Source organism: Procambarus clarkii, chromosome 54 (assembly GCF_040958095.1).
Source record: "Procambarus clarkii isolate CNS0578487 chromosome 54, FALCON_Pclarkii_2.0, whole genome shotgun sequence".
Lineage (NCBI taxonomy): Eukaryota > Metazoa > Arthropoda > Malacostraca > Decapoda > Cambaridae > Procambarus > Procambarus clarkii.
This window is the reverse complement of record NC_091203.1, coordinates 27,435,406-27,455,079: the sequence shown is the minus strand read 5'-3', so window position 1 is coordinate 27,455,079 and position 19,674 is coordinate 27,435,406. Positions and strand designations below refer to the sequence as shown.

Genomic DNA, 19,674 nt, shown 5'->3' with positions numbered 1-19,674 from the left:
AACGAGGCTTCACCGCCTTAGAATTTCCTTAGCATTCAAGATGCTAAGGAAAAAACCTTTCGACGAACAAAAAAAATAAAGAGACTCGATTGATGTCTTTTGAAGAAAAAGATAGAACAAAAAAGACTCGATGGATCACACGGTTTGAACGCATCGCAGCCAACGCAGATTGGTCAAATGAACAAATCCACAAGGGCCGTGACGAGGATTCGAACCTGCGTCCGAGAGCATCCCAGACGCTGCCTTGATCGACTGAGCTACGACATGGTTAAAAGAGTTAAAACCGAAGTTCTACTGAACTTACTGGATCCTGCAGCTTCTCCGAGACACAAACCACGGTTTTACACAACTCCCCCATGCACCCGAGCGAAGGAGGAAGATCAGCGTGGGCGGGGCGTACTCTTGCTACGCGACGTTAGGGTAGACCTTTTGAGATCCACCACGGTCTGGGATATCATCAACACACAATATTAAAATATTGGACAGAATATCACAAACCACATCATCAAATTCGCATACGACACAAAGATTTATGGTAAAGTGGGAAATGATAAATGATAATTGTCCAAAAGGCTATGCGGCTTTGTGAATTTGTTAGGTCGGTGAGATTTTCATTAGATATTTGTTTAAGTATTTTCTTTGTCATTGCTAATGACATCGCATCAGGCTTGGATACCCATGTGCATGGGAAATAGGCTTATAGGTTCCGGAAGATGAGAGGAAATGTCAACACTGTGGAGAAATGCCCGACAGACCACTGGAACTTTGTCTAACACAGTGCACAGTTACAAACCCATTAAGATTTTAACTTAGATTCAACAGAGCAGAAGAAGTTGTTAAACACATATGGCAAAATCTTACTGAAGCGATCATACGAGTCATAAATACTCATACTCCGCCCAAGTAAAACAGAAACAAGCAACACTTAGTGGGCCAGCCAGAGGCTTAGGGCCCGCGCAAGAATATCCCTAAAAAAAAAAAAAAAAAAAAAAAAAACTGCTAATGAAACACCCATATCAATTTCTACCACTGGTTCTCTGCAGGCTGCCTTTGCAAGCATATCAACAGTGTCATGCCTTGAGATGCCAACATGTGATGGTATCCATACGAATTTAATATCAAATCTGCATTGTTAGTCAGTAGACAAAATGTTAGCGCTAAGCGCTAAGTAAATATTAGCGTTAGCTGCTAAGAAAATGATTGTGTCAAGCGCTAACTTAGCGGTCCCCCGGCGGCGGGGATATGGCATCACTACCATAACAACAACAAACATGGCCGGTGTTTCCTCCACGGCGATGCTGGTCCACACACGCTCATTGACCACCTCCTCTGTTGCACTAGGAAAAAGGAATTTTAGAAAATTCCTCATGTATGGGAAGCGAGGGACCAGGCAACTCAAAGAGGAAATGATGCATAAACCAGAGTTACATAGAGAGTTAGAGGAGGTCTTTGGTAAGGTCGTGGTTTTTCTTTCCATCAATTTAATTATAATCTTTTAGTTTATAAAAACTGTAGAGTGATTATTGTGCACATTTTTAGTGATATAAATGTATCTGTGCCTACTTATGTTCTACAGGTTGTGGTAAAAATAATATATATATATATAAAATAAATGTTTAATCAGGTAAGGTACATACATACAAGAGATTTTACAAAAATTGATAGATTTATAGATAGAGCTAGTACATACAATGCCTAAAGCCATACATACATACAATGTATGTATGGCTTTATTGTATTGTATGTATGGCTTTATTGTATTGTAATTGTACAGTACATTGTATGTACTGTACAATTTTAGGCATTGTATGTACAGTACATACACTGCCTAAAATTCATTGTGCTGGGGGACAGACAGCCAGTGAGGCCCGTCCTAAGGTTTCCCAACGTCAAGAATCTGTCGTACTAAAGTGCCCTTGTCCTAACCTACCAGAGGACCCAAAACAGAAAGCGAGACAGTATGATAATTTTGCGAGCCACTATAATTTTCTTGTATGGCAATTTTTGTCTTTAGGTAAAGATTGTCTCAAAATGCGATGCTCTATTAGGAAGATGGGTTGGCTAGTGTGTACATATATTTATTTATATACAAGAAAGTACATTGAGTTGTGAAAGTACATACATTGGTGATTGAGTGTTACATTCTTGCAAAAGCTACTATCATACACAGCATTTTGGGCAGGTTCTTAAGCTAACCAGTAAATGGAATAGTAGGTACATTGTAATAGAATTTGAATTCAATATAATAAATAGAGTATAAATTGATAGAATACATTATTCTGATGAAGTTGCGTGTCTTTAGTTCTAAATTGGGTGGTGCATAGAAGATAGTGTCAGCAGCACAAGGTGGGAAGCTATGAAGATGAAATTAGGTACTTTTTGGTTCTACTTTTGAATACAGTCTTGATTGGACAGTTTTTAATTCATTATGTAGTAAGTTCCATTTAATGAGTCCTTATTTATTTGCATGGAATGTTTGCACATATTTTATTTGACTAGGATTATCAAAGAGAGAGATAGGTCCCCTCCAAGGTAAAAAAAAATAGATTGACCCTTCCCAGGATGCAACCCCACAGTAAGCTGACTAACTCTTGGGTATCTATTTATTGCTAGGTGAATAAAAGCATTAGGTGATAAGAAATGTGCCCAACCATTTCTGTCCTTCCTGGGACTTGAACCTGGACTTCCGAATTGTGAGTCAAGAACAAACCCAACTGTACTATCTCTTAGCGACCTCTAGGGACCCTCTATGCCCAGTGTATCATTGCACTTTATAAAAGCAAGTTAATATCAATAAAAAATTGAAAATAAAATGTTCAATGTGTGTTCTTAAAATGTGATGCAAGATGTGTGTGTGGTGCTGGGCTGACCTTGGATCATGGTTATGAGATTATTACTCTCACCAGGCTTACTTTTAGTGGTTCCAATTTTTTTTTTTTTTTTTTTTTTTTTTTTTTTTTTTTTTTTTTGAGATATATACAAGAGTTGTTACATTCTTGTAGAGCCACTAGTACGCGTAGCGTTTCGGGCAGGTCCCTGGAATACGATCCCCGCCGCGAATAATCGTTTTACAACCAAGTACACATTTTACTGTTGCGTTAAACAGAGGCTACAGTTAAGGATTTGCGGCCAGTAAATCCTCCCCGACCAGGATACGAACCCCTGACAAAGCGCTCGCGGAACGCCAGGCGAGTGTCTTACCACTGCACCACGGAGACTGTAAACCGTGGTGCTACAAAATGCTACATAAACTTGTAGATTGTTATATATAATATGTGTGTATATACACTGGACTTGTGCCATATGTGTGTATATACTGGACTTGTACATATGCTGGACTTGTGATCCTGTGGTCCTGGGTTCGATCCCAGGCGCCGGCGAGAAACATTGGGCAGAGTTTCTTTCACCCTATGCCCCTGTTACCTAGCAGTAAAATAGGTACCTGGGTGTTAGTCAGCTGTCACGGGCTGCTTCCTGGGGGTGGAGGCCTGGTCGAGGACCGGGCCGCGGGGACACTAAAAAGCCCCGAAATCATCTCAAGATAACCTCAAGATACTGTAGTATAATAATAGTAAAAATAGTCCTCATATCCTAGCTCCTTGGTCTCGTATCCCTAGCAAGTGTTATGTACTGTAGTCATAATGGCATAGCACTTTACCTTGATCATTATTTTATTACATCTGTTAGAGCAATAATATCTATTGTACCTGTGCAAACAAGTGCACTTAAATCATCTATTTTATTTCTTAATACATCTACTGTTGTGCAGTGCACTTTTAGGGTATTATGTTTATGCCTGTGTACAAACTATTATTTTTACCCAATATTTTTTCCTTCTACTAGAACAGAATTGATATACAGTATGATCCTTTTATTACTTCTGATATATAAGCTTTCCTTAATAATATAAATGTCTTCAGTTCTTGTGTTAATACTTTGTGACAACTTGCTTTCTATTCTTAACTTAGATCAATTCTTAATCCTCTATTTTACTCCTTTTATTTATTCCCTATGTACTTATCTGCCATAATTTTGCCTCACATTTTATCGTCTTTGTCAGTCACCATTCTTTGTAGGTTTTCTGTTTCCTTTCTTTATTGATTCTTTCCTTTCCACTTCAACCGTCTTTGACAGTCTCCGTGGTGTAGTGGTAAGACACTCGCCTGGCGTTCCGCGAGCGCTATGTCATGGGTTCGTATCCTGGCCAGGGAGGATTTACTGGGCGCAATTCCTTAACTGTAGCCTCTGTTTAACGCAACAGTAAAATGTGTACTTGGATGAAAAAACGATTCTTCGCGGCAGGGGATCGTATTCCAGGGACCATAGGATTAAGGACTTGCCCGAAACGCTACGCGTACTAGTGGCTGTACAAGAATGTAACAACTCTTGTATATATCTCAAAAAAAACCTTCCTAGCCTACTCAGTTCTTACTAGTTCTTATTTCTTTTGATTCTACTTTCGTTATCCTAACCTTATCTAGGTATTTCATAGACTTAAATTTTCTAAGAAATACTTAAGAAATACTTAAATTAACCCAACCGGGCTAAACTTCTCAGGTGGCAGTTTCTGCCGCACCCTTTGTGCCACCGGTTCCATCTCTGTGACTGCCTTGTGAGTAGCTCTGGTCTCCTGGGGCAAATGAGTGGGCACTGGTTATAAAATTTTTGATCATTTGTTTATATAGTTTGGGGAGTTCTATCACCATTTTCGAGCCTACAGGTTTTGGAGGCAGCAAGATGTGGTTTGTTTTGACTCGCTGACATTCTGGGTGCTTTCCTTGGTGGTGGCATAACTTAATATTTAAATGACACAGCTCCCTTCGCCTCTGTGAAGGGACCAGGTTCTGGCTCTGGGTCCCCAGTAGGCCAGAGAACTCTGTGACTGATGGCACCTGGTTGTTAGCACCGACATCGAAGATGGTAGCTTCTGGGTGTAACAAACTAGGGTTGTAAGAATTATCCAGAGTGGTTTATCGACAAAAGAGAATGGGAAGCTGAGCCCGCATGGTGACCTGGGGACCTGACCCCCAGGGGAATTCGCGGTGGAAATAACCGACGCCTTGGTCATAGCTGCGTATAATGAATCATCCTATAGTATTCAGTAATTTAGAGAAATTAGCCTTTATTCATTTTGCATTAAAATTGTATTGTATAATAGTACTGGATACAATATCAAGAGTATTCTAATTATTGAGTTTAAGTCACAATCAGTGACGTCACGAATCAGATCTAACTTGTAAGGCGGAGTGACCGGCGGTCATAGGTCATCAGGGTTGACAGGTCTACTATTTCTCAAAGTTTTAATAACCATTTTTGTGATCGGGAACAGCTCTGCCGTTAGATGTTTGTGTAATTTAATTTCAGTAAAATAATTCAACCAGTCTGGATCAATTAAGTACAACAGAGGTTAATTGTTATAACTTAAACCTGGCTAGTAACTTGGTAAAACTTTGACTAGGCGGAAGGATACAATGTTCTAGTCTGGGCTAGGCCAGACGAGGATAGATCAGTGTGATCTGCAGAGCAGCTGGGAGAGGTCAAACATCTTACCTCTCCCCAAGCCCAGCCCAACATCTTTAGCTGGTAAAACATAGAGGTATAGTTGCTATGGTTATTTATAGAATAGTCTTCATTGCCATTCAGGTCAAGTAGGGAGTGTTAAAGTGACAGGGAGTGAACATATTTAGATTTTGTTTTAGTTTTCTTTTAATAAATTAAATTTGTTAATATTTTGCATTTTATTATTTCCATGTGTTTTATTTGTAAACTTGTCCTGGTCACGTGGTCCACACGAGGAAGAGTTGGATTGGGCGCCGATTCTAACATCGAATCGGAATTCATCATCCCCATCTAATTAATTCCACACTCAAGTTTCCGAGGTTATAAACTACTAGTGGGGATCAAGCCCCAAGGTTGATTAATTAGCGTGATCGATCCAGACCTCGATCATTGCTCGGTGTTGCTGGTCTGGTGGTGGCAGCGTAGAGGCGACTCTAGGGTTTTGCTCAAAGCCTAGGTCACGTCATACTGGGTGTAGAATCCTAAGTCGGTCAATCGTCTTAGGACCACGTGGCGTGGAGTTGGCTTTGGTAAAAGTTTTGGGGTCCCTTGGTAGAGAATAAAAAGTAAGAATACGGGTAGAGGGCAAAGAAGGAAGATAAGTAGAGAGAGAGAAACCAAACCAGTGTTACATGGGAGCCATTGGGGCTCTCCCAGAAATTGATGTTTCATTACATTCTTCTATAGTCCAAAGGTTAAAAGGTGTATTTATATCATTTCCTATATATCGTGAACAATGTACAGTATGTTTGCTTGCTTCTTGTTTATTAATAAGTGTTTACCTCATCAAACCCATAAACTTATTTCAATTCCAATTTCAATTTCATCAAACGTTTAAACAACCTAACTATTATTTTAAGTTAAGGCTGAATCACTTTCCTTATTAGTAGTCTTATTAAATTTACATACTCTGACAATTATTGAACCTCTGTATATTATTATTTTATAAATTTTTTGAATAATCATTTTAATATTATTACAGTATTACAAAAAAGTGGAATATCTGATATGTATGTTTTTTTAGCTACACATGACCACCTCCACGTCTAATCACACTATTCCTGACCTCGTTCCTGATTGCTATATTTCCTGCTTACAGACCAAAATTTATACTTCCTCTTTTAAAGTGTTATTGTACGTGAATTTTCACCTGCAAGACATTTTATAATAATCCAGGTACAAAACATGTAGAACATGCAGTGCATGTATGTACAGGAAAGTGTTGACCAGACCACACACTAGAAGGTGAAAGGACGACGACGTTTCGGTCCGTCCTGGACCATTCTCAAGTCGATTGTGAATGGTCCAGGACGGACCGAAACGTCGTCGTCCCTTCACCTTCTAGTGTGTGATCTGGTCAACATGCTTTAGCCACGTTATTGTGACTCATCGCCTGCATACAGGAAAGTGTGTATACATCTCCATATACTGTACTTGCATATCAAATTTGTATAATGACCCTGTTTACCAATGTATGCCAATTATTCCTTGTAACCATCTTTCAGAATATATCACAGTATATCTTCGTTACGAGAGAAAGATGAATGAGTAATACTGTAGTCTAACCATTTTTTCCTTTCTTTTCAGACCGAGGGGTACGACCAATTGGCATGAAAATTGGAAACAAATTTAAGATAATTCCAGAAATGGTTCCTGAAATTATTGTTCCTGACCTGGAAGGATTTGAGGTAGGTCTTAAAACAACTTGGAAGATTGGGGTATGGATCACCTCTGTCACCCATACTCTATATTTAGTATTTCACACCAAAAAGTAGATTTAGCAGGCTAATATATTTTTGTTTAATCAGTGTTTCAGTAGGGGATTGAACCTTGTTTATTCCTGGATCGGGGTTGTATCTGGATAAGGTTCTGGGAGTTCTTCTATTCCCCAAACCTTGTGCAGGGCCAGTCTTGACTTCGAAGCTTGGTCTAACATGCTGTTGCCTAAGGCAACAGGATATACATATTCTGTATATCCCGGTTGGTCTGGAATTTCTTTCATAAAACTGTCCAGTTTTTTCTTGACCTTCATTTTTGTTCCAGCAATATTTCTTATACTTGCTGGAAGGATATTGAATAACCGTGGACCTCTGATATTCATGCAGTGTTCTCTGATTGTGCCTTTTGCACCTCTACTCTTCATTGGCTCTATACCACATTTATTTCCATATTGTTCACTCCAGTATGTTGTTACTTAACTGTGCAGATTTGGAACTTGGCCCTCTAATATCTTCCATGTACAGTATGTATTATTTGATATCTATCTGGCCTCCTTTTCTAGAGAGTATATTTTGAGAGCTTTGAGACAATCCCACTCATCTTTATTATGTCCGTGCATGCTGTATATGTTCTCTGTGTTCCCTCTATTTCATCTCCTGCTTTGAAGGGCAAAGTGAGTATCAAGCAGTAATTAAGGTGGGACTGCACAAGTGATTTGCATAGTATGAGCTTTGTGATAGGATCACTGGATTTAAAGATTCTTGTCAACCATCCAACCTAAATATGTTAAATTTCTTGAAATTGTATTGAATGAATAGACACCATAAGATGACTTTCCTATCCAAGTTTCAATACTCTAAATTAAAAAGCAAGTTAATTACCGCAAGAAAATGGCAACATAGCAAAAACTTGAAAAGTATACATATTTTGATCAATTGGAAATCTATGGATATTTACTGTCTAAACTTGATAATTATCAAGGGTGACTTTGTAAAATTTGTTATATTGCTCACCAAAACAATATTTTAATGCCTAAAACATGTGATTGAAAATCTAGAAGCCAACATATTACACAGTATTAACAGGTGTCTTTTTCATAACTTTGTAGAGCTATGAACTTACAGTAATACATTAAACTGGCCCCAAAAAACTTTAATTTGAACTTTTATTAGCATACCTTCTCATTGTGTTACAAGTTATAAAAGAAACCCACACACTAAATTTCAGTAAAATCAAATAATATTTAATGCTTCTGCCAGATGACGGAAATTTAGATCAACACGTTATAAATGCAGTATTTCCGCACCATCCAAGAGGTAAATAATTCAGTGAGCGCAGCAGAATGATCTATCTGATAAACATGTGAACACAGGATATTATGTTAATGTTTACCTCTTGGATGGTGTGGAAATACTGTATTTATAACATATTGATCTAAATTTCAATTGTCTGCCAGTAGTATTAAGTATTATTTAATCTTGCTGAAATTTAGTGTTTGTTTTTTACAACTTTTAACACAATGAGAGGGTATGCCACTCAAACATTTGTTGAGTCAGTGCAATATAATATGTATAATTTGAGATTCGCTCAGAAATTGAAGGTTGAATATGTAAAACTTCATTTTCGAGTAAAATGTGTTCAAAGATTATGCTGCTAATAGATGAGGTAGTTCATGATCCATTTCCATCAAATTTTAAATGCTAATGGGTGGGGATGTATCCTTGAATGTAAGAAAATTTCAGTCAAATCACCTGAGAAACAATGGAGAAAAATGTTACGAAACAGAAACAAAATAAAATGCATAATTTGAGTTGCAATGCCATCTGTACAGTATGTAATTGTTTATGTACACATTATTAATATTTGTTACTGCATATATTTGGTATCCCCATGACAAATTAGCACAATAGAAAATTCTTAATCATTATAATGGGCAAGAAGCATGTCCTCTCAAGAGGCGAAATAGGGGTCCTAGTACATGCTGCCACATCCTTCCTCATGTGATGACCATGGTGTGTCCTCTGGTGAATGTACAATATGCATAATGCGTGTCAGCAGTATTACACGTGACAGGTGAATATACAATACGTATACGTAATGCTTATCAGCTGTATTACACATGACTGTACACAACTTTGGGTTGGACGAGCTACACACATGACTGCTTGTTTTTATCTCCCTTCTTTCTCCACTCTACTAAGTGTTACTTAGTTAACTACTAAGTGTTAGACTTAATAGAGTCTAAACACTCTATTAAGTGTTAGAGTACACAGTTGGTGTGCCAAGGAGCACAGATCTTCCCTCTCTGAATGCTATGAAGCAACTGACATGAGCTGCCTTGAACTACTTTCATGGATATAGATGCCATCAAACACCATATACATTAAAAAAACAAAAAACAGTTTATTACATAAAATCAAGGTGATTTAGAGAATACACAAAGAGCACATGTTTTTCTCATGTGGCTGCTCCCCATATATATGTATGTATGTATAGAATTATGCTCATAAACTCACCTACTGTATGTTTCATATCTACATTCATAATTTAATTTTTCATATGTACAGTACTATATTTAATTGTACATCTGGAATCAAAAGGAAAGTGGGTGCCTCTCCTAGGCCTGATGTTCGGGTCGCCACCTGGTGGTGGTAGTCAGAGGTAGTTTATGCTTGGCCTTGCTTACAGTCGTGTTTGGTGATTCGGTGTTACATAACATTATTGAAATCATAATGAATATTATGATGCCTCTCAGTGGTGGGTTGATCTCTGATCCATATAACCACCCTGCACCATTGAGAGGACAAGGCGGTTTGTAAAGGTACTGTACCTGTCGTTGGTAGGTTGAGATACACTGGGAGCTTGGCGTATTCACAGTCTCTTTTTCCGTACCAGTGACACGAAGTAGCGGGAGTTAACGAGGGGGTGCCAGGGCAGAGCTGCTTGATGCTTTGTTTATAATTTTAGTGTTAAAGGAAGAGCTTACATTGTGTGAATTTAGAGCTGTGTGAATCTGTGCAAATTGAGGCTGTTTTTTGTTGTACCTTAACATGATCAGACCTATTTTGGGGCAAATTGTTATATTAAAACAAATCATGAAAGTAAAAATGACACATTTTACACTCTTATCAACTAACTTCTTTCTCCCATTTCCTTCCTATTTTCACTATTTTTACATACTAAATCAATTTGACTTTATTTTTTTTATTTAAATTGATATATTTCAGCTAAAGCCATACGTGTCTTACAAAGTACCAGATGTTATACAAAGCGAATTTGGACCACAAGATTTATTTTATGCAGTATATAGTGAAAAGATAACAGAAGATTTCAAGAATGGCAAGTTAAATGAAGACGGCAGCCCAGTTGAACCATCAGAGATGGAACTCTTGACAGCAGATGAGGCTAAGAAAAAGGCACTCTCCATTGGGTCAGATATATTTTAGGTAAATTTTTGGAATTGGTAAAGCATGTCATATACTTTATTTCTGAACTACTGTATGCAATTTATGCCTTTCTGTGTCTTTAATATAGTCTAACCTCCATTCTTGTTATAATGATGTAAAATTTTGCTCATTCATGTGTACATAGTGCAGTGGGGGTGTCAAGCTCCACCTCGTATAATAGAAAATTAGTTTTTATGATTTACAAAATAATTTAATAATAGAACCAAGAAATTAAAGGATACTTGTATAATGACTACGTACAGGATTTAATAATAACTATAGTGGGCCATAGCTCTGCGTAAGTGATTCATTCCTGGACAACCTCTTATTGTACTGACTTGAGTTTGGGGAAAAACAAAGTCGACTGGATTCAGGAAATTTGAGTTATTTTCCAGACATTTCCAAATGCCCACTTTTTCTCATTACCAGTAAACACCCAGTTCACCATTATCACTAAATATTCATACCACTTTCTATATTCAAATGCAGTTTTGTTTATATTAAAGTGCAGAATGCTTCAGAAGAGCCATTATGCAAGAATGAAATCAAAAAATGCATTAAACAAGATGTTTGTGAGGAGTCAAAGGGCTATATTTAGACATCGTGCTCCAAAACAATGTCTTGGACACAATAATTTTGTGCATTGTCACATTCTGGCACTCATACTCTCATGCAGGTCAAATTTTGGTGTTAAAAGTCGATTCACGATCTCCAAATGCCGTAATATGAACTTGCACAGAACAAGAGTCAGCTGTACAGGCAGCTATCAATATATGCTGTACATTACACATAGAAATCACAATAGTGGGATGCATCAAATTAACAAATCCACAAGGGCAATTCTTTTAACCATGTCGTAGCTCAGTCGATTGAGACAATATCTGGGATCCTCTCGGACGTAGGTTCGAACCCTCGTCACGGCCCTTGTGGATTTGTTCACATGCTGTACTTTATTGGAGAGTATGGCTTCATCAGTATGTGGCTACAGTAATGACTTGTATATAATGTTTCAAAGTGTGTGTGTGTGTTTATTAAAATGTCATATAAGTTTAGTGGGGGTTATTAGATGACCTGTGGGTTTCTAATGCTTTGTCAATATAGTAATGTCGGACTGTCATACAAGCCGTATTTCTTGTTTTACAAACGTTTTGGATTATATTTTTGAAACATTGCACCTCCCAAGTATTCTGGACTTTATTAGTTGATGTTTTTGTGACTGGAAAGTGAAGGTAGTAATATATATTTATTTAAGTAGGTGTTATATTGAGCAAGTAGTGATCTTCTGGAATGAAGAATGAATGTAACTAATTTCTGGGAGGGACACCTGTGGCTCCCCATGCTTAATCCATACCACCAAGCTTTAGTCCAGCACACCAGTGGGCCAGATTCACGAAGCAGTTACGCAAGCACTTACGAACCTGTACATCTTTTCTCAATCTTTGGCAGCTTTGTTTACAATTATTAAACAGATGATGAGCTCCAAAGCACCAGGAGGCTGTTTATAACAATAACAACAGTTGACTGGGAAGTTTTCGTGCTTGTAAACTGTTTAATAAATGTAACCAAAGCCATCAAAGATTTAGGAAAGATGCACACATTCGTAAGTACTTGCGTAACTGCTTCGTGAATCTGGCCCCAGGTCTTTGAGACCTACCCATCACATAAGACCATTCAAGTCTTATCCCACCCATTCAAGACCAGAATCTGGCTTAATCTATGAGAGAAAAGAAGCTGGGAATTGTAGCTCAACCACATAGTGGGAAAATCCACCAAAAAGCCTACGAACAACAATACAGATGATTGCTCAAAGGAAGTTAGTCAGATCTTATTAAACAAGGCAAACAGTATGCAGATGATGAGTGACAATAATGTGGCTGAAGAGATGATGACCAAATCACTCGCCAGAAAATTAAGAAATGACTATGTTTTGGTCCATTCTGGATCGTTATCAAGTCGACTTGATATTGGCTTTAGTACAAGAGAGCCGTACTTACTAATACCGGTTGTTCACACGTGACCTTGAGACGATGTTCTTACCTTGAGCTACAAACACAATTCCAACCCTGACCACTTCTCCCACTGTTCTGTCCTCTGGATGTCATCTCTCCAATCCAGCTGAACTTGAGGTCTTCTGCTTGCTTTTGATGTTCAAGGATTAATCCTGTGGATTATCATGATGGCATAGTATCTAACAACCTTGTGATCACGTCACCATTGACCAGAGTTTACCTGTCCCCTGGTTAACGTCTTCAGAGGTGTGAATTTCCCATTGTCTTGTGCCGACAGTCTGGCACTGTGTCCCTATGGCTGATCTGCTGTTCATGTTGTTCATGTTGTACGGCTCTCTTGTTACAAGGGAGGGAGGGACTCGTCAGGGAGGGGAAGTGGTTGGCTGAGACCTCGGGTGACATGAGCTGCCATTTGGTGGCTGTTGGGCACAAGTCAAACAATAATTGCAATGATTGTTTGCCTTGTTTACTTAGAAATGACTAATTTCCTTCAAGCATTCCTTTGTTGTCAAAATACAGTACCACAGTTGTTGTTGTTGATCTTAGGTCTCATGCTCCCCTCACCTTGCAGGGTGACCTAAAATCTGGTTCTGGCTCTGTAGGCAGTGAATTGCCCTTAGAAATTGAAATTGAAATTGAAATAAGTTTATTAATGTAAAATACACACAAAGGGATGAGGTAGCTCAAGCTATTCTCACCCCGTTCAGTACATCGTGTTAATACATACATATACACACATCACAAACAATAAACATATTGCCAAACATTCTGAGAGATAATCATATACATTTCCTTGCTCTTAGAGGCCTGGTGTGTTGGCTTTGTTTTGGTGGTGTGAGTTAAGCTTAAGGAGCCACTGGGGGCCAGCCCCCCAAAAATAATATCAATATATATTCAATGCTTAATTTTTTTTGCATATACAGTACTGTATTTTAAAGGTTGATTTGTGCTTTTTACACTTTACACTGGTTTGACAGGAATGTACCACAAGCACAGATTGAGGGCTGTCTGTGAAATAAATTTATCAAACATTGATAAATTTACCTAAATACTTCGTTACTAACATCCTATTACTGATATTGTATTGGCCCGTGGATAATAAATCACTCTTTATGATTCACTTTTTATGTACTAAAAATACCCTTTTTGGTTCAGAATTATTAAACAAGCAGAAAAATAATGATTACTATTTTCTTTTTTATTATCTGTATGAAATTTGTGAATTATAATAAACTAATTTATCTGAAGTTACCTGTTTGACTGGCATACATAATTGATAATTTCTGAAATTCTACACTGTACTTGCTGCTGTGTGCTATTTAACATTTTGTTTGCTCACTCATTAACATTTTTGTGTTTGAGGGATTGAGTTTTCTCTGCCTAAATGATCCACCCTTTATGGTCATTCATCTATGTATAAAAAATAAACACTTATCTTGGTTAAAAATGTTCAGATATATACGGTCATTAGTAGAGTACAAAACAATTAAAAAAAAGTGTTGACCAGACCACACACTAGAAGGTGAAGGGACGACGACGTTTTGTCGTCCCGACGATGACATTCGACCTGAATGACGACGACGTTCACAATCGACTTGAGAATGGTCCAGGACGGACCGAAACGTCGTCGTCCCTTCACCTAATAGTGTGTGGTTTGGTCAACATAATTTAGCCACGTTATTGTGACTCCTCGTCTGCAAAAAAAAGTGTTGGTTATGGGATTTGCTGTTGAATTTATAAGGTAACAAACATTTCCATTTTGTGCTACTCTTTATGCTCAGAAAGATTTGTATATACTGTATATATATTTATTATATGTTTGTGTATTAGCAGGTTTTCATTGAATGACTGCATTTTCCATATTGATTATTTTCTTGTTTAGAGCTTCTATCCCTCTAAGTGCTCTTGCATCTTGACTTAATTGAAAGAGGATTTCTCCGAATGTCATCTTTGTCCAAGGTTGACGAAAAGAGCAAAAATTAACTGTATAATGTATTTATACTTATTATAATTTACACATTTCAAACCTACACGGTTCATTCTCAAGTAAGGAATGACAAGATATGTGGAGGTTCTAATGTATAACACTGGGAGGTTAGGTACATGCAAAATTAAGTACATCTGTAAAGGATAATGAGAATTCAGGTGACCTGAATTCAGGGCATGGGATTTTGGGGAGTGACGTCATCACTGGTTTATTCGTGTTCTGGTCTTGCTCTTGCTCTCATGGTGGGCAGAGTGAATAATTCTATTATTAGAGTGTTTACTCTATGTTTATTCTATTTGTGTTTATTTTATTATTTATAGAGGTTCTACTTTTATGAGTAGGGCTTCAAGAATTTGTAATCTAAAATCTTGTGCTTTATCTAATATTCAGGTGTTTTATTCAACAGTTCTCCTGTTAGGGTGATGTCATGGTCTTTTCCCATGTGATCTTTTGGGGCTCTTGATTGAAGATGACAGGTTAAATGCCTTGTGAGCATGGTCGATGGCATTCCTATGTACTTAGATTGAAGGTTACATCCTTAATGGGGGCAGGTGTACATATACACCATGTTCGACTGCTGCAACAAGGTCTTGGCTGACATCGGGCTCTTTTTAATGAGGCCAGGGGTTCTTCCTCTTTGTTTTATTAGTAAAAATAAGTTCCGTGGAATGCCAGAGCTGGTAACATTGTTGGGGCTGTGGGAGGTAAGGTGTGGCCGGCGCTGGCAACAGTGAGAAGGATGTGTGAAGTGTATATGATGATGTCTGCGTTTTGGTTAGGAGTTGAGCTTTTTACTCCTCTATGGATTATTTCTTAAATTATTTTTCCTCTTTCCTGTAATCACTGTGCATGGTGGATTTGTAATATAATTTTAGTGGAGGTATTGTCCTTTGTTCTCGGTTCAGGATTATACCATCGGTCCTATTATCGTCTTTTAGTGGTGTTGATCTTGTGGTTACTGTAGCCATTGTTCACCAGTACTTGTGTTATCCTTTCAGACTTCCTGCTTTGAGTGAATGCCCTCAAAGAAATAAAACCAGTGTTCTCAATGCTTATATGCGTCGAGCCCTTACCCATTGGTCTGAATGGAGCAACGTGATTAGGGAGTTTGAAAGGATAACACAAGTGCTGTTCTGGTGAACAATGGATACAGTAGCCATGAGATCAGTACCACTGCAAGGCTTTTTAATGTAGCAAAGTGGTTTATTACTTGTACAGTACATTAAAATCCTTCATTTCTGATGTTATATTTTCAATCGATATCATTACTAGTGCAGTCTCTCATTGGCCATACTGCGTACTGCATATGGCCAATGGTACTGCGCTATAAAGGTTAGATACTCTGCAAAATTGAAAAGCGCCTTTCTGTTTTTGACATTGTCATTGGAATTATTAACATTTTCAGTAGCTTCACAGTTTCTGAAAATGTTGGTGGTATATGATTGTCGTTCATAATCTCCGACAGGTCAGTGAGGTTTTCTGATTTACACAGATCATCTCTTGTGTACAGTACAGAATGTTTGGATCTCAATTTGTCTTTTTCAAGCATGGGATAGGCTGCAACTGCTTGTACAAGTGCATTACTAGGGAAGTCTTTTGTGTACACTGGAATTTTATTCACTAAAAAGTACCTTGCTAGCTTCCAAATGTCTAGTGAACATGAACCTAGTTCTTGTGTGATAAAATACCTGAGATTGATTAAGATATTATAAATTAAAAAAATTAAGCAAATGCAAAATTGCAATTAGCATGCAGTGCAACAAAAATGAGGCCTTAGCCGTCACAATTAGTCCAGCAAAAATTCTTCTTGATTTCCTGGAAGATGTCAGTGGACTGTAGTTGATCAGATACTGTACTACTTCTTAAGGATGAACTAGGTTGCAGACGAGGAGTCACAATAACGTGGCTAAAATATGTTGACCATACCACACACTAGAAAGTGAAGGGACGAAACGTCGTTGTCCCTTCACTTTCTAGTGTGTGGTTTGGTCAACATATACTAGGTTATTGATAGTAGAAACAGCATTTACCTTTTGGTATTTATCCACATCAGTGTACATAGTACTAAAGAATTAAACTTTAAATTGACCAGACGACCACACTAGAAGGTGAAGGGATAAGGACGTTTCGGTCCGTCCTGGACCATTCCCAAGTCGATTGTCGACTTGAGAATGGTCCAGGACAGACCGAAACGTCGTCGTCCCTTCACCTTCCAGTGTGTGGTCTGGTCAACTTACTTTAGCCACGTTATTGTGACTCATCGCCTGTAAATGTTAAAGACTGCTCTGTGACTGAATGAATACCGGTTCACAAAATCTACTTGATTTTGTTAAAACATATCTAGCCTCGCTCTCATTAATTATTATTAAAAATAACTGTGATAGACTTTAATAACTGTAACAATGATAGTTACTAGATCATTGGCATCATCAACACGTTATTAAATTCTGTTTGAATGATAATTATGCGAGATTGTTGAGTATTACTGATTATTTATAATTGAACTTATTCAAGATTAGATCAAGATATATATGGATATATAATTATTATTATTTATATGAAAACATATATAAATATGATATATTGAGCACTTAATATTTATTTTTAGCTTTGCCTGCTATATAATGACCTTTCAGTTATTAATAATGAATTGTTAACGACACAATTATATGTTAATTGGTCAATAAGAACAAAAATTTGTACATTAAACTTATCCTAACTGAACAATTGGTGCCTGTTTGACCATTTCCAGACTAGATCTCTCTTGATGAGATAAGGCACGATATTTTGAAGTGTAGATGATTCTACACTTTACCATTTCCATCCATCTAGTCCCATCTACCCATTTCCGGGTAGATGGGACTCGATAGCCTGGGAAGGCAGCTCATCTAGGGGAAGGAAAACCCTGATTCTAAACCTTCGCTGCCTTGCAGTCATACCCCTCTTTTGGGAAAGGCTTCAGGAGTCAACCTCAAGGAAAAATCCAGAGTTGGAGCCCCTAAAGCAGTTCGTTGTTGACTCCGACCTTGTCCTGGCAGCTCCTGCGACGGTGCTGGAACCATGTGTATTGGCATTTGTCTTTCCATTGGATAATTTCAGCAATGTGGAGAGGGGGGGACCTCCTGCATGGGTAACAGCTTCTCCTCCATATCTACTAAGCAGGCTTTGCACCCCTGGAGAGAACACTCCAGCCTCGCCTCACAGCGTCGAACCAACACATTGTGGTCAGTGTGGGATGAACTGCCATTCTCGGATTGGCCTCATCAGTCACACCAGATGCTGCACCAGGATTGACGACCAGAGCGCAACTCCGTAGTCTCCCAAGACTGAAGGATGCCTACCAGATGATTCTATACACTTTGCAGGGATTGTTGTGTATGCAGTGGTGTACTCTGATACAGTGGCGGCGTGGCGTTTGTTTACACTCGTCACTTAGTGGATAGGGTTTAAGAGCACACTAAACTTGCACGCTCTTGTCAATGTTCTACACTTCGATAAACTGCTCCAGCTTAATTTTCGGGTCGATTTCACCTTGGGCCCCATTTTGCAAGCTTTCTCACACAATTGTCATGTGCCGCCTGAGTCTGTTTGATCTCTTTACCGGGTTTTTTCTTTTAGAAAGCATTGTTTTTGCTTACTCTGGCTTGCTGTTGTTGCTTGGGGGAGCTTCTTGCTCTCCTTCAGCTCCAGGTTTTTTTGTTTTTTTTTCACTCAATTCAATTTCTTTCTTTATTATGCACCCCATACCCATCCTGTGGGCGGTGGTGGAAAGGGGTTACAGAGGTACATAATGGGTTCAGGAACTGAACCCCATAGTTCGTTTAGCTAAGCAAGTAACTCTTTTGAAGCTAGTTACACAATGGTTAATGTGTTATATACATGTACATATATATATATACAATCATTTACACATTCATATACACATCGATAATCTTCTGTATCACAAGTAATTCAACAAAAGGCTCACAACCGTCATTATGCAAGGCACTTTACATCTATGGTGAGTCACACAGTTACTAGTCTTGCTCCACACCCACCCAACTGGGCGGCAGCTTTTCTTTTCACCCTAATGGGCACTTTGTTTACAGCCAGCGGCTCCTTTTTTTCTGGCGGCTGCAAACAAATTTGTTATTTTTTTAATGAGAAAAATTAGGTATATACAGCAATGTGCTGCTACCCTATTCTATATGAGAGATGCTACTGTTACGTGAGAGATGCTACTGTTACATGAGAGATGCTACTGTTACATGAGAGATGCTACTGTTACGTGAGAGATGCTACTGTTACATGAGAGATGCTACTGTTACGTGAGACATGCTACTGTTACGCAAGAGATGCTACTGTTACATGACATGTTACCATTACGCAAGAGATGCTATTGTTACGTGAGATATGCTACTGTTACGTGAGACATGCTACTGTTACGCAAGAGATGCTACTGTTACGTGAGAGATGCTACTGTTACGTGAGAGATGCTCACGTAACAACACAGTGCAGATCAAGAACTATCTTTAGGTTCAACTATTATTCCCATCTCACAGGATGGTTAGTCATACATAGAATCGGTGGCAAAAATACCAGCCTCAATTCAAAAATCAACTATGACTAAAAATCAGGTGAGAACATAAAATGTAAGGCTGATCTATTAGCCCCCACTAGCAAAAATCTGGGTACAGCACAAGAATATCTTCGAATATTCTTGAGTGTATGAAGTAATTACAGAGCTCGAAGTACCTTATACCATTTGGTCTGAAGTCACTTATAACAGGGCAATCACTGGTATAGTGTTAGAGAGTATGTCCCCAGCTCTTGTTCACATAGTTTATAGGTGGGATGTTCACCATTGGGTTACCTTGAGGTGCTTCCGGGGCTTAGCGTCCCCGCGGCCCGGTCGTCGACCAGGCCTCCTAATTCATTATTCATTACCTGCAGCCACCTGCCATAGATATCGATA

General features: G+C 38.4%; 1 protein-coding gene across 1 annotated transcript; it reads left to right on the top strand.

Annotated features, from left to right (window-relative positions):
• Positions 1-1,248: 1,248 nt before the first annotated feature.
• Positions 1,249-13,980, top strand: LOC123771325 (mitochondrial ribosomal protein L41). Its single transcript, XM_045763827.2, has 3 exons — positions 1,249-1,452; positions 7,147-7,247; positions 10,506-13,980. Exons 1-3 carry the CDS (start codon positions 1,272-1,274, stop codon positions 10,722-10,724), a joined length of 501 nt encoding a protein of 166 aa, XP_045619783.1. The 5' UTR covers positions 1,249-1,271; the 3' UTR covers positions 10,725-13,980.
• The last annotated feature ends 5,694 nt before the right edge of the window (positions 13,981-19,674 follow it).

Excerpts from the sequence above, each read along its gene's own strand:
- LOC123771325 (XM_045763827.2), top strand. The coding sequence starts at position 1,272 with ATGGCCGGTGTTTCCTCCACGGCGATGCTGGTCCACACACGCTCATTG. Across the intron at positions 1,453-7,146 it reads AGAGTTAGAGGAGGTCTTTG|ACCGAGGGGTACGACCAATT; the intron begins GTAAGGTCGTGG and ends CTTTCTTTTCAG. Across the intron at positions 7,248-10,505 it reads CTGACCTGGAAGGATTTGAG|CTAAAGCCATACGTGTCTTA; the intron begins GTAGGTCTTAAA and ends GATATATTTCAG.